The following is a 12,319-nucleotide window of genomic DNA, read 5'->3' as shown; positions in this document are numbered from 1 at the left end:
TTGACGGGTGGCAGTGTGGTGCTGAACCTTAAGGAGCTGAGATTGTACTCCACAGGTAATACACTTCATTCCCAGGAGCAGCACTGGTGTTGGGCCCTTGGGCACCTAAAACTATCTCAGTAAATATTCAGCTGAATATATTAAAAAAGGAGAAGCAGCATGAGTTCACCTAGGAGACACCGTCTACAAAGCAAACATTTCCAAATGATATGTCAGTGCTGTTACCAATGCAATCTGTGAACTCCTTGTTTTTACATCCAGGTTGCGTATCCCAGGCTGTGTATCTGTCATAAGATTGGACATTGTAATTTATTTGAACGGGCAAAGTGCCTATCTTTATGTAAATCTTTGTGCATGCTGCTGCACAAAGCAGCCATGACCATGCATGCATCCATGAAGGGTTACTATGTTTTCTGCTATGAGGTCCTACTGCCAGCATTCTGTTCTGTTTCACTCCGATTTCTGACGCTTTTAATACCTCAGCTGAGCTGCTTTAATATCAGCATTAGTCCTCCCCTCTGATTGCATCAGAGAGGAGTAGTCTGTTTACTTCATTTCTTGTATCCATCACCCAGTTGCGTCCTTTCCCCATTTATTTTATGTTACGAATGGTTTTTTGTCCTTATCTCAAATGATAATCGCTCACCTTTTTCAGTCCAGTCTAAGGGTCATATTTTATAGCGCCTGACAAATCCTCTCCATTGTTAGGAAGATGTGGAGCACGGAAACTTTTCCTTATTGCCATCCCATGTGACCCATTCAATTGGTACTGTACAAACATTCAGAGTGACTTATGAAATAGTCATGGTGGCATACCATTCTCACGTCTACTAAAGTCAGTCTTGAGATGGACACAACAGAGAGAGTGTGTTTAAATAAAATGGAAACAAAAATCATCAGCCAAGTTTGACCACGTATGACTGTTGCAACATCTGCTATCAGTTTGAAAGAGTGCAGGCCTAGCACATGATGCACCTGCTTCTTTTCATTACAACAATGCCATTTTCCACACAACAGGCCACACAGAACTAAAGGAGAGCACGCAAGAATCCAAGCAGAACTGCATCTCTCACGGAGGGAGCCTGGTGCACCACTGTGAAGGAGCCAACATAGGAGTGAGCACAGGAATCCTGGCTGACTTACAAATAGCCAACCCCTGGTGTAAAGAAGCCAGTGGTGTCCTGCCACTGCAAACAACCAGTCAAAGGTAGGTTAATGGCCCAATGAATGACTTTTAGGCTACTGTTCCCAGCCTTGTGATGTGTGCATTTTACAGCTGGGCCACTCTGGACATATGCAAATATGCTTTACATGTCACTTCCACATTTGAATATATACAGCATCATTAAAAAAATTAAATAATTGAAGCGAAATTATTACCTACAACACAGGTATCTGTGAACGCAATGCCCCTGGAGCCAAACATGAAACAGAATCCATGTTCTCTCAGGGATATTGGGTTAGGACTCTACAGTCCCAATAAGGTAATCACATGTTTACTGTTGAATGGCCTGTGGGTGTGGATCATCCTCTTTTTTTTCACAGGCAGTGGAGCGAACACACCCTGGCATTGAAACAGGTGACCAGTATGAAATGTTAGAAGATTGCCAAAAGCCAGGGATTCTGTTTCTGTGAACCATTTAAATTACACGGGGACATTCCTCCACCCGAAACTACGCCTCTGCAGCTTTCATCTCCCCGGGCCCTAATAATCATTTCCGTTTTTATTAGCAGACAGAGTGAAGCATACCCAGAGTTAAATATGACCTGCACTGGTAAATGGAAAACCTCATGGTCTGATCTAATGTTGCAAGAAAAAAGTATAAGCTATAAACGTGTTGCATTGTTGTATTGTTTCAACATTTACTGTAACATTTCTGACATTTTGTTGTTCTACACTAACTAGCACTTTTCGGTGCCAAATTGAACACACAAGCAACCATTCATTTTGTTGTGTTGTAGTTTGCAGTCAGTATTCCATTTAATATAACACCAGATGTTCCTTTGCACATCGGTTTGGCCAAAAACATTTTTAATACTGCAGTTTTAGTATTCAGTATTCAGCTTTTGATTGACCAAAGAAAGAAAAGTACTGTTAAATCTCTAGGATAGTGCAATGATGCCATAGTCAAACTCAATGCACGCACCCAGAACTGAAAACAAAGAACTGCTTCCTACTACAAACGATGCTGCAATCCACAAACATTTCAAGATATTCATACGCTTCTTGTGGTGAGGTCTCGTTCATCAGTGATAGTGATTATTTTCTCTTAATGAAATCTGTCCCTGAAAGGTGTGTGTGTGTGCGTGTGCGTGTGTGTGTGTGTGTGTGTGTGTGTGTGTGGCGGAGGGTTAAACTTTTTTTTTTGTTGATGTTTTTCTCTTTCGCAAGCTCCCCCACCGCTTTACCACACCTCGAAAGTCTAACTGCTGTAGCCGTGGGCTATGTGACCAAATATGTTGTTTTGTGTTTTCGGAAGCCTTTAATTATCCTTCCTGAAGGCGAGGCTAATCTCAAATAATGAGGGGTCAAAAAGGAAGCCACATGTGACTGAGACTGGGAAACAGGGTGCCTGAACTCCTTACAGCTTACCACAATACACCAGATACACATTCTGTGAAAAGAAAAAAAAATCTCAGCAAATTCTTCGCAAGAATTTGTTTAGAATTGGCATTACTAGATGCTGTATTTATGTTTGTACAGTTTATTCATGACTATTCAAGCAAAACTGTGAAAAAAGGAAACGATTTGCACCATTTTTGTGATTCCAACTGTTGCTTCCAATTATAGATTATAGAAGAAACTGGGCAGCTATTAGTTCAGCAAAATATTTTTTTGTACATTGTCCATTTTTCTGTCTAAAGATGGAAAGATGGAAACGATATTTCGGGAAGTAGTTGATCCAATGTATTGGAGAACTTTTCCATATAATATAAATTTCATTATTTGAATGCAAAAAGATAGGATTACGATAGTATTCTTTCTATTTTAAAAGCGATGAGATGCAACATCTGTGAGTTCTTCACCAATGAAGACAAAAGTCTGGCGAACAGATGCTGCAAGTTCAATTGCTGCATAGTTCTGCATAGTTCAACTGACTGTTTTTATTGTTTTAATTAAAATATTGGTTTTCCACAATGGGCTTCCCTTAGTTGGGGTTAAAAATGGAGCTAGACAGTCCCCCCCCCCACTCCCCCACCCCCCAAAAAAAAAAAATGTGGCCGGGTGGGGGGGGGAGGGCCGTTGTAAAACCGTTATTTTCATTCTTTACAAGTTTTGTCTGACATGTGGCTTCGCGCGTAGCTTGATATTTCGATGATCTCTTATTCCCCTGACTCATAGAACAGGCATCCGTTTGATATGTCCCTCAGAACTGCAGCTGTTCTCAGATCAGTGGACCAGTTCCACCCGTCAGCTCAAGAGCCAGAGCTTCAGCACACCTTTGGTCGAAGATTACAACTTAGCAAGGGTCACGAGTCCATAAAACGTCTATTCTTCTCTCGCGCTCGGACCGATTCCCTCGTTGTTGGCGAGCAGGACTGCGGGGAGGTCCGCCGCGTTTTGACGGTGGCGCGTTCTCCTGGCGCATGTCACTTCCTTCGCCGCGCTCGAGGCTTGGCGGGTGTTTTCCACGTGGGGGTCCCCACTTTGCGCAGGGAGTTCCTGGGACAAACCGAGTGAGTGGCACAGCCTCGAGGGGGGGGCGGAGGGTGTGCCCCGGATTGAGGTGACTGAGGTTTTGGCTCCTGCTCAGACTGGGTGACCGCACTGAGATACTCCTCTTCTTGCACGAGCTGAGCTCCTCACTTTCCAACTGGATACTACTGCTTCATGCCTGAGGAGATATTTCTTGACCGACTTTGAATTCTACCCATGCTTCTTTGAATTCCAACAGTCTCGTCATGGATCCCATCACCTTCTACTTCCTGGCAAATATGTTGGTTCTAATTTTGGAACAAGAAGGTAAACAACATTGGTATTCTTTTTATGATGTTGTCAACACCGTCACTGGTGCCTTGAGATGTTAAGTGATGTATCTCAGCTGGGGGTGACATGCTTTTCTTTTAAAAAATGAGTAAACAGGCAAACTCTGTTCCTTATTAAAGAGGAAGAAATTATATTTCATTTCTCGTCTTTGCTTATCAGTGGGTTAAAATGTCTGGTTTTGGCCCCTGGTGTTTTTGGCGGATTGAATTTAGGCCTTTACTGAACATTGAAATCTTTCCAAATGGGATCTTGCTGTTAGTTTGCAAACTTTTTGTCAAATTGTAATGTTCAAAGGAAAAATTAGATATTTCTATTCATTTTATTAATGCAATGCAAATTAGCATTTGTTTGACAATAGTTGACAGGTTATATTGCATTTTTTTGCAGTGCTATTTTCAAATCCTTTATTTAATTCCAGTAACAGTAAAACTATCACAAGACTGAAAGAAAAAAAACAGCTCCTTTTTAAATAAAAGGATTAAACATTAACTAAAGTCCTGTGTTTAGTTTAGTGCATGTGAATATTCATAAAACCATGTCAGCATAGTTTTAGTAAACTTTCTATATTGTCCTTTCCTTAGATACTCCAATAACAGAAGTTTAATATATTTTAAATTACATGGTGTAATTTTATAATATTTTAAGTGACTATATGAGGGGACGTATTTCATATATTATAGAAATTAATACATCAGACATATCTGAAATTTTTATTTATCAACATATTTTTATTTATTAAATATAACAAACATTTTTTTTAAATTGTCAATGAATAATAAAAGTAACATTTGATATTGCCACTGTGGAAAGTTGGCATTAATGGCATTAAGTCTCTCATTAGTGAGACTGAGGATGACTTTAGCAAAGAGGCTAAGAGGCTAAGGAAGCAAGATGGCTAATATACATACCAAATGCCTGGGCGAATTAGTTCAGGCTGGACAGACACAGTGCAACACCCATTAAATTTAAACAAGCCTGGGCTACAACAACTAGCCATCTGCAATGAGCCATTGCACAGAATAAAAGAGGAAAAAATGTAACAGATCTAAGGAGACCACTATTGTGGTAACGCTAACAAGATCCACATTTTGGGAGTCAATGCTCGTAGCAAATGCATATACATGCAAAATCACCAAATATAACAACAGCCATATTTGTTCTTTGGCAAAACTGCTCTCAATTTAAAGTGTTTGAACATGGCTGTTTAAAAAGCTTACCATCTGGTGCTAATGTGTAGGTCTGTTTTAAAAATCAAGAATAAGAAAAAATATTCTGTGTTGGTATGTTGTATTATGCAGTCTGTCGGTCTATTGTAAGCCCCATATATTTATAATGGCTTCCCATGTGGGGAACACATCCATCCACACCCCTCAACATGCACGTTAATGGACCACAGAACATCAGTTGCTTCCTTTGTGTTCCCCACCATCAACCCCAGCCTCCCGATTGCTTCAGGCAGAGCGAGTTGGCAGCAAACCTGCGGGTACATTCGCCATGCCAAGTGGCTGAGTACCAGGGAGCGTGGACCTCAGGTTAATGTCTCGGTTGTAACCTGGAGGCTGATTTCTTTAAAAGCTGCTGCATAAGACTCACATTACCTGGAGAGATGGATGGACAGCAGAGTCGAAACCCTCACTTCAGTTTATTTTGTGAATTTTCACTGTGACTGCCAGACAGGCACAAAGTGACAGAGACTCTGACCCAGTATTGCTTAAGTGGGCTGCTAGTGCCACTAGTTGACATAGTCTTGGCGTGCTGTGTCCAGAGTAAAATTGTATTAATGTGTAGGGTATTTCACCACTCCCAAAAAAAGGGATTACCGCATTCAAAGATTATGGCTGAGTTTATGTTCATTGATTTGCCATGCTTTCCCATTTAGTCACAATCACCTGTTATGACCTCCATGTTCTTTTGAAATAAAAAGGTCTTTGTAATACGGGGAGTACCATCTTCCTATGTAAATATAATTTACATGATTGGTAAGGGGAGCTAACAGAAGGTTTGAATGAATTCCTTCTGGGAAAAGTTTCAATGGCACATCAAGGGTCAAAACACAATCCTGGAGACTTCACTGGAGATTTTCCCCTCTTGATTCTGCATTTTGGTTCAGTAGGAAGGGCCTGTATTTGGTTCCTGCCAATGACTGTGAGATGTAAAAATGCTGACTACACCTGCATTACCTCTGATTTACCACGCACTTACAGTGCAGAGATATTTCTTAGATTTAGTATCCTCAGGTAGCAGTAAGATGAGGAACGGCTGCAATGATAAGATTGATGAATTGCGGTGATCTCTGTTTCAGGTTACTCTCTCTCCGTCGTTTCGGATAGCGCCGCGTCGGACGAGGCCTCGCCGGCGGAGCCTGGCGGCGGAAGAGCGGCCCGTCGGGAGAAACGGTGCTCCTGCGAGAACCTGAAGGACAGGGAGTGCGTGTACTTCTGCCACATCGGCATCGTCTGGGTTAACACGCCTCGGTGAGTCCAGGGCACGGCGCGTGCGCGGTTTCTCCATCCACACCTGCCAATGAAATGACATCTTAAATTCACTGCGGAATGTTTGAAACAAAGCCTTTGAACGTCCGCTAGTTAGCGTGCTCAAGAACTTCAATAAGAAGTTCAACACCTTTCAAATCGTTGAGCCACAGGTCACAAGTGATATTTTGTACCACAAAAAGCAATTATTTACCATAAAATGCCTTCAGGAAAACTCATTCTTACTGTAGATGGCAGCCACAGACCCACTGCAGTCTGGCATCTTTTGTTTTTGAATTGCTTCAAATTCTCAGCAATTTAATTGTTGTAATGGGGTAAAAACAGCTTAATTACATCTTCAGAGAGGATAAAGGATACATTTTTAAGAATTTGTGAATCTTTTAAAATACTTTAGGTGTGCTATTAGCTAAATTTTCCACACACGTCCTTTAATAACTTGTGAGGATTCCAGGATTTCTGATGGCTTTGCGCCGCTTCTTAATTCCTTGTTTCCAGAAGGAGTCTCATGTGTGTTCTGGATGCACTGGACCATATTTTTAGCTTGCATCTGTTCGCCAATCCAGTCAATCATGGTTAACCACAAACAGACACAGAGACATGAGTATTATATACACTGTACATTCTGACATAGTACATAGTTCTTCTAATAGTAACTTATCATGTGTGCTGTGATTCCTGTTGTCTTACGTAATACTTTGGATATACACTAAACCATGTTCAGAGGTTATAAATAGGAAGGAGACTAAAAGATACACAAAGTGAAGGGGGAGAGTAAGGAAAAGATTAACTTGACGCTGTGTAAATCACATTATATTGCTGTTTCACATGCGGCTAGATAGTACAAATGGAATCAAAAGGACAGACAAATTATTTTTAAAATTGTCGAACTCCGGAGTGTGCCTTTATTGCCGCCAACTGCAAAGTACATTGTGAAACTTGATCAGGATGTAGCACTTATTCAAAAGGAATGCAGGAAGGACATGGCTGCGCTTTATTTTGACTCTGCGAATGAAAAACAGAGGGAGCAATGCTGAGATCCAGGGAGCTGCTCTCGCGTGCATGCGGCGGCCTGAAAATGCGAGCTTAAACTACGAAAACACGGGAAGCAGAAGGGTCAGCTGTCGACAAACGCCTCACGTGCTCTTGACGACATGCAGATGTGTGCGATGGCCTGCCTTGCTCCGACACTGAGGGCTGTCAGGGAGCTGGGAGAATTTGGCGGGCTGGCTCCTAGTTTTGGGGTTTGAGGGGGGGTATTTCTTCAGAACCAATGTCCAAGTCACGGGTCAAGATGGGGTTCAGTGTATGCCCTTGTTTAAGACATGAGGCGGTATGTGTGCTTCTTAAAGGGCTCCCCTCTCAGGTCCTGGTTTGTTCGAAACGAAATAAAACATCTCGGCACATCTTGCCATGTAAGTAGGGAATTGCCGGCCCCGAGCTCCGAACATCTCTTTACTTGTCCAAAGATAACAGGCTTCTCTGAAGTTTTCTCTGAATGTTTTCTAGCCTGCCTGTGACCTGCCTCTCAGGGGACTTGTGTCACAGAACAATTACTGACTCCACGGTGGATGACTGGTGTCAAAATCTGAGTTCTGTTTGACAGCAAATAATCGTTCCCTGGGTTTGTGCAGATTTTTAGTTTGAGCCATGAATAATTTTTAAGAATTTATTTGACCCGGTCACCAGTTATCACTTCTACTCTTCAATGGGATCTTCAATTTGATAGCACCTTCTACATCCCCCATCACTACACTGGGGCTGTAAAAATAAAAGAAAAAGTGCCCTCTGCTGCTCCACCACCATCACTACTAACAGAAACCTGGTTTTCCTCAAACAAGGATCTGTAAACCTGGTCCTGGCCAGCCAAATAATGATCCCCATGATCTGCAATCATTTCAGGCCCAAGACATCCGGTAAAGTGAGTTGACAATGTGACCATCTGCTCTAATTGATCAACTAAGTGATAAGTAACAACAAACACCTGAAGACCCTGGTGCACCCCAGAACCAAATTTGCAGACCCCTGTCCTTGGAGGCAAACTGTCTTTCCACTACCACCACCAGCGCTTTTGAATTGACTTGTTTGGATCGCCGACATGCTCATTATGTCAATGTCTCACGTCCTTGTGATTAAAGCAAAGCTCACTTACAATGTATTAAGCAATTGGGCTTTTTTATGACAATAAGCAGATCTTATCCCAAATGTTCTTGTGAAAACCATTTTGTAACCTGCCATTAACATCGTTTGACAACGTTCTCAAAATGTCATAGCCAGAACGTTCTATCTTTGTTAACGTGCAACATTAACAAAAAACAACAGAAATGTTGCTGCAGTTTAACCTTATCAATGCATGGAAATGCATGCATACACATAATTATACATATTGTTTTATCTATAATTCATAAGAGTACATCAAAATAAACTGCATTTTCCTCAGTGTTTTCTCTGTTTCCAGCCAGGTGGTACCATATGGGGTGGGCTCGCTCCCTGTCCGACTGAGAAGAGATGTTGGGAAATGTGTTTGCACAGACAACAGTGATTCTGGATGCCTTCAGTTCTGCAAAGCATCACATGTCCTAAAGAAGTGAGGCACTATATTTTTCACCCATAAGTAGCTGTTTATAGACAATAACATACAAAAAATAAGTTGACCTACTACTGGGAAAAATATTGGGTTTAACAACTGAGTACGCACTGCAATTAACCTCCTGAAAAAAAGTATTTTGCGTCTTGGATAACATTGTGGTTACGGAAATGATAGTTTTGAAAATACTATTTATTTTTTATTGAATGTAGACAAGACTTGACACATTCTTTACTGCCCTCCTGAACTGACTTATGTTTGTTCTTTTTTTTTTTTTTTAGACAAGTGGGAATTACAACCTTCCAGAGAATGCTTCCTTCCAAGTCACGGGAGAAATATGAGTGGAATCTGAGTGAAATGGAAAGGAAACGCAGCCTCCATACAAAAGACCTGAAGAAGAGCTGAAAGACTGAGTAATTCAGGGGAGAGATCCAGTTTGTGATGCATTGGGTGTGTACAGCAAGGGCTGAAGTTAAAGTATTTATGAAACTTGCAAACTGCTGACAGTGGCTGTATATTACTTGTTGTCATATATGATGACAGATATTTGCAATTCCAGAGGGGAAAATATATCTGTTTCAGATATCTCATAATATGGGTTTTCATAAAACTGAAATGACCCCCAACCTTTCATTTTCCTATTAAATCATTTTATCATTTGTTGTATGTTGTTGTTAAGCATATCACATTATAAGCGTGTTCATATCGAAACTACTGGCAGAAAACACTATAATACACGCCTTATCATATCACATTCACCCCATAATCACATCTGATTATGTTTTTAAAATAATTTTCTGCATTTCAACTCAAGCACAACTGACATGGGACATTGTTTTAGCTTCGTCTTGCCCCTACCTGAACTGCACTTTAAACGTTTTCACATTGGTTAAGGATTTTTGCAACGTATCGTTTAAAATTAATTTACATTACAGCAAAAGGCTTGTTTCATGGGGAAAGCATTTGTTTTACAAAATAAACGTGAAATATCTTTTATTTGATCAAGAGAAACAAACATCTATGGTTTAATAACTGAACAACTTTCATCAAAAACTGCTGTATAGTCAATACCATAGTCCCATGTGTCTTAGATTACATTTTTGGAGTTGCAGTTTTGCCTGAGAAGCAAATTATATATATATGTATATATATATATATATATATATATATATATATATATATATAAGGCTGATGTTAGCATTTGGGTTGATCAATTTAATTACCAGTCTTTTGAGGCTTTCTGAACAAACATTTCACACTATACATATAGTGAGCTCAGTAACTGTGACTACATTCAGCTGATGCTAGCTACCTAACTAACGAGCGAGGCAAGTATAAATGTTCGGGAACTGATATGTTTATGTATAATAATGTATAGTTAGCTACTGTCCAAACAGTACATTTTGCATTGTATCTCTTCATAGCTGTTGTTGTTGATCTGGATATGCTTTGCACTTCCATACACGCCATGGACGCTTGCAGCAAACACTCCCAAGAAACAGCACAAACAACTTCATTGGCATGATTTTTGACACTGTTATTTGAGGGAGAGAAAAAACAGAGTGAAAACACAATCCATTTGGCCATGGAAGAAATACCGCAATCAATGTTTAGGAAGGACACCTTTAGTAAAGATTCAAATGCTGTTACAGAGACGAATGTGATTTTACATATAACCACTCCGCCGTAATGTAAAACATCCCCGAATTAGATGTGGAACCTCCTGGTCCTTAGGCCACAGTTTCTTAAACTTAAACTAAAGTATCAGGGCTCAAATTCGAAATGCTCTTAATACTGGCACCCAAATTAGAAATGTAGTACCTTTCAAAGGCCCTGTCAAATACACATACTAGCATGGCCTAGTGGACTAGAGACTAATTCTAAGACCCGCCTCATACCTGTACGCTCCTGTGAGCCATTCTGGGTCCCGACCCAAAGTTTAAGAAACAGTGCCCCGGGCAAAGCTGAGCTTTTGGGGTTTTGCAGCAAATATCACTGTGCTTTGGCAGGTGGAATCCTCCAGTGGCGAGCAGAGCTGGCAACGAGCCTTGTGCACAGCAGTGATAGATTAACAGCTCACGCATCGGCAATCCGCTATCAGTAGAGCGCGATCACCAGCGCTGCCCGTCTCCAGGCGATAAGATGGAGAGCGCCCCGTGGGCGTGGCCAGAAGAGTTAGCGCTCTGCCAGGTTTGAATCCACAGGATTGCAGAGAGAGTGAGAGAGAGAAGAAAATATAAACCAGCCAAATATTCTCCCACAAATGTTACGTATAGTCAGTGTCAGTGTTGCTGACAACTTCATGTTTCATCTCTTCTTCATGCAATTCTACCAATTCCTGTGCTCAAGAATTAAGTAAAATGATACATGTATTCAATATAAAAACGTGATACAATAAAGTACTGTAGTGTGATTGTAATATTGCATGTTCATAAAGATGTACTGAGTGTTGAAACTTCATAAGATGTAGCTAGAAACACATAGCCAAGAGGTCTGTCAATAATTCTTGATCACATTACTGACATGAAAATATATGCATAAAACTTAATGTGGTCGGGACAATGTAAAGTAGTCACACCCATTTTACTTTGCACTCCCTTGTGGGGTGGGGGGGGGGGGGGTTAGGGTTGGGGTGGGGTGCTTTATGTAACATGACGATATGCTGATAATGTAACAGTCTCAGTCTCATTCTGTTTTGTTTCACTGTCAGTTGAATAGCATGATACTGTTTATATTTTGATAGTGTGGACAACATGAAATTGAAGCAAAATGAACAGCAAAATGTTCTCTTTTTCAGAGAAATGGTTAATCTGAGCACAGTAAATTAAGAAAGATGGAAACGTGGCTCGAAAGGGAAACTGACATTGGCAGCTCATCAGTGACACCAGCAAACACCTCTTCTTAGGAAGACCGTTCACAAGTCAGAATGGTGAGAACAATCCATCATCTGATGTATGAGATTCTGCAAGAATCCAGAAAACCCCCTTCACCTGCAACATGGTCCGTTCTTTTAAAAAAACATATGTATATCTTTATAAGAACATTTAACATTTAGCCATTAACAGGGAAATTGAACAAATTACATTTGCGTTTAATTGTATATGCTGGTATATTTTGTTTTAAATGTCATTTCCCTGAAAAATATTAAACTAATTTACTGACCTTTTCACAAAAATGTGAAATTTCTTTCAAAAAGCTCAATTCGCACGATAATGGAGAAGCTCAATAGACTGCAGCAGTTATAGTCAATAAAAG

The 12,319-nt window shown here is 40.6% G+C and overlaps 1 protein-coding gene across 2 annotated transcripts; it reads left to right on the top strand.

Moving 5' to 3' along the window:
* The first annotated feature begins 3,358 nt into the window (after positions 1-3,358).
* si:ch211-202p1.5 (uncharacterized protein LOC103909337 homolog) lies at positions 3,359-12,319 on the top strand. 2 transcript variants are annotated; one of them, XM_064340165.1, is made up of 6 exons: positions 3,359-3,678; positions 3,897-3,964; positions 6,291-6,462; positions 8,936-9,064; positions 9,346-9,514; positions 11,862-12,319. In XM_064340165.1, exons 1-5 carry the CDS (start codon positions 3,362-3,364, stop codon positions 9,467-9,469), a joined length of 810 nt encoding a protein of 269 aa, XP_064196235.1. In that variant the 5' UTR covers positions 3,359-3,361; the 3' UTR covers positions 9,470-9,514; positions 11,862-12,319. The 2 variants fall into 2 exon arrangements, with proteins under 2 accessions (XP_064196235.1, XP_064196234.1); XM_064340164.1 differs by lacking the exon at positions 11,862-12,319 and having other exon boundaries at positions 9,346-9,730.

Source organism: Anguilla rostrata, chromosome 6, assembly GCF_018555375.3.
Source record: "Anguilla rostrata isolate EN2019 chromosome 6, ASM1855537v3, whole genome shotgun sequence".
NCBI lineage: Eukaryota > Metazoa > Chordata > Actinopteri > Anguilliformes > Anguillidae > Anguilla > Anguilla rostrata.
The sequence above is the reverse complement of the archived record's forward strand: the minus strand, read 5'-3'. Positions and strand labels throughout refer to the sequence as shown.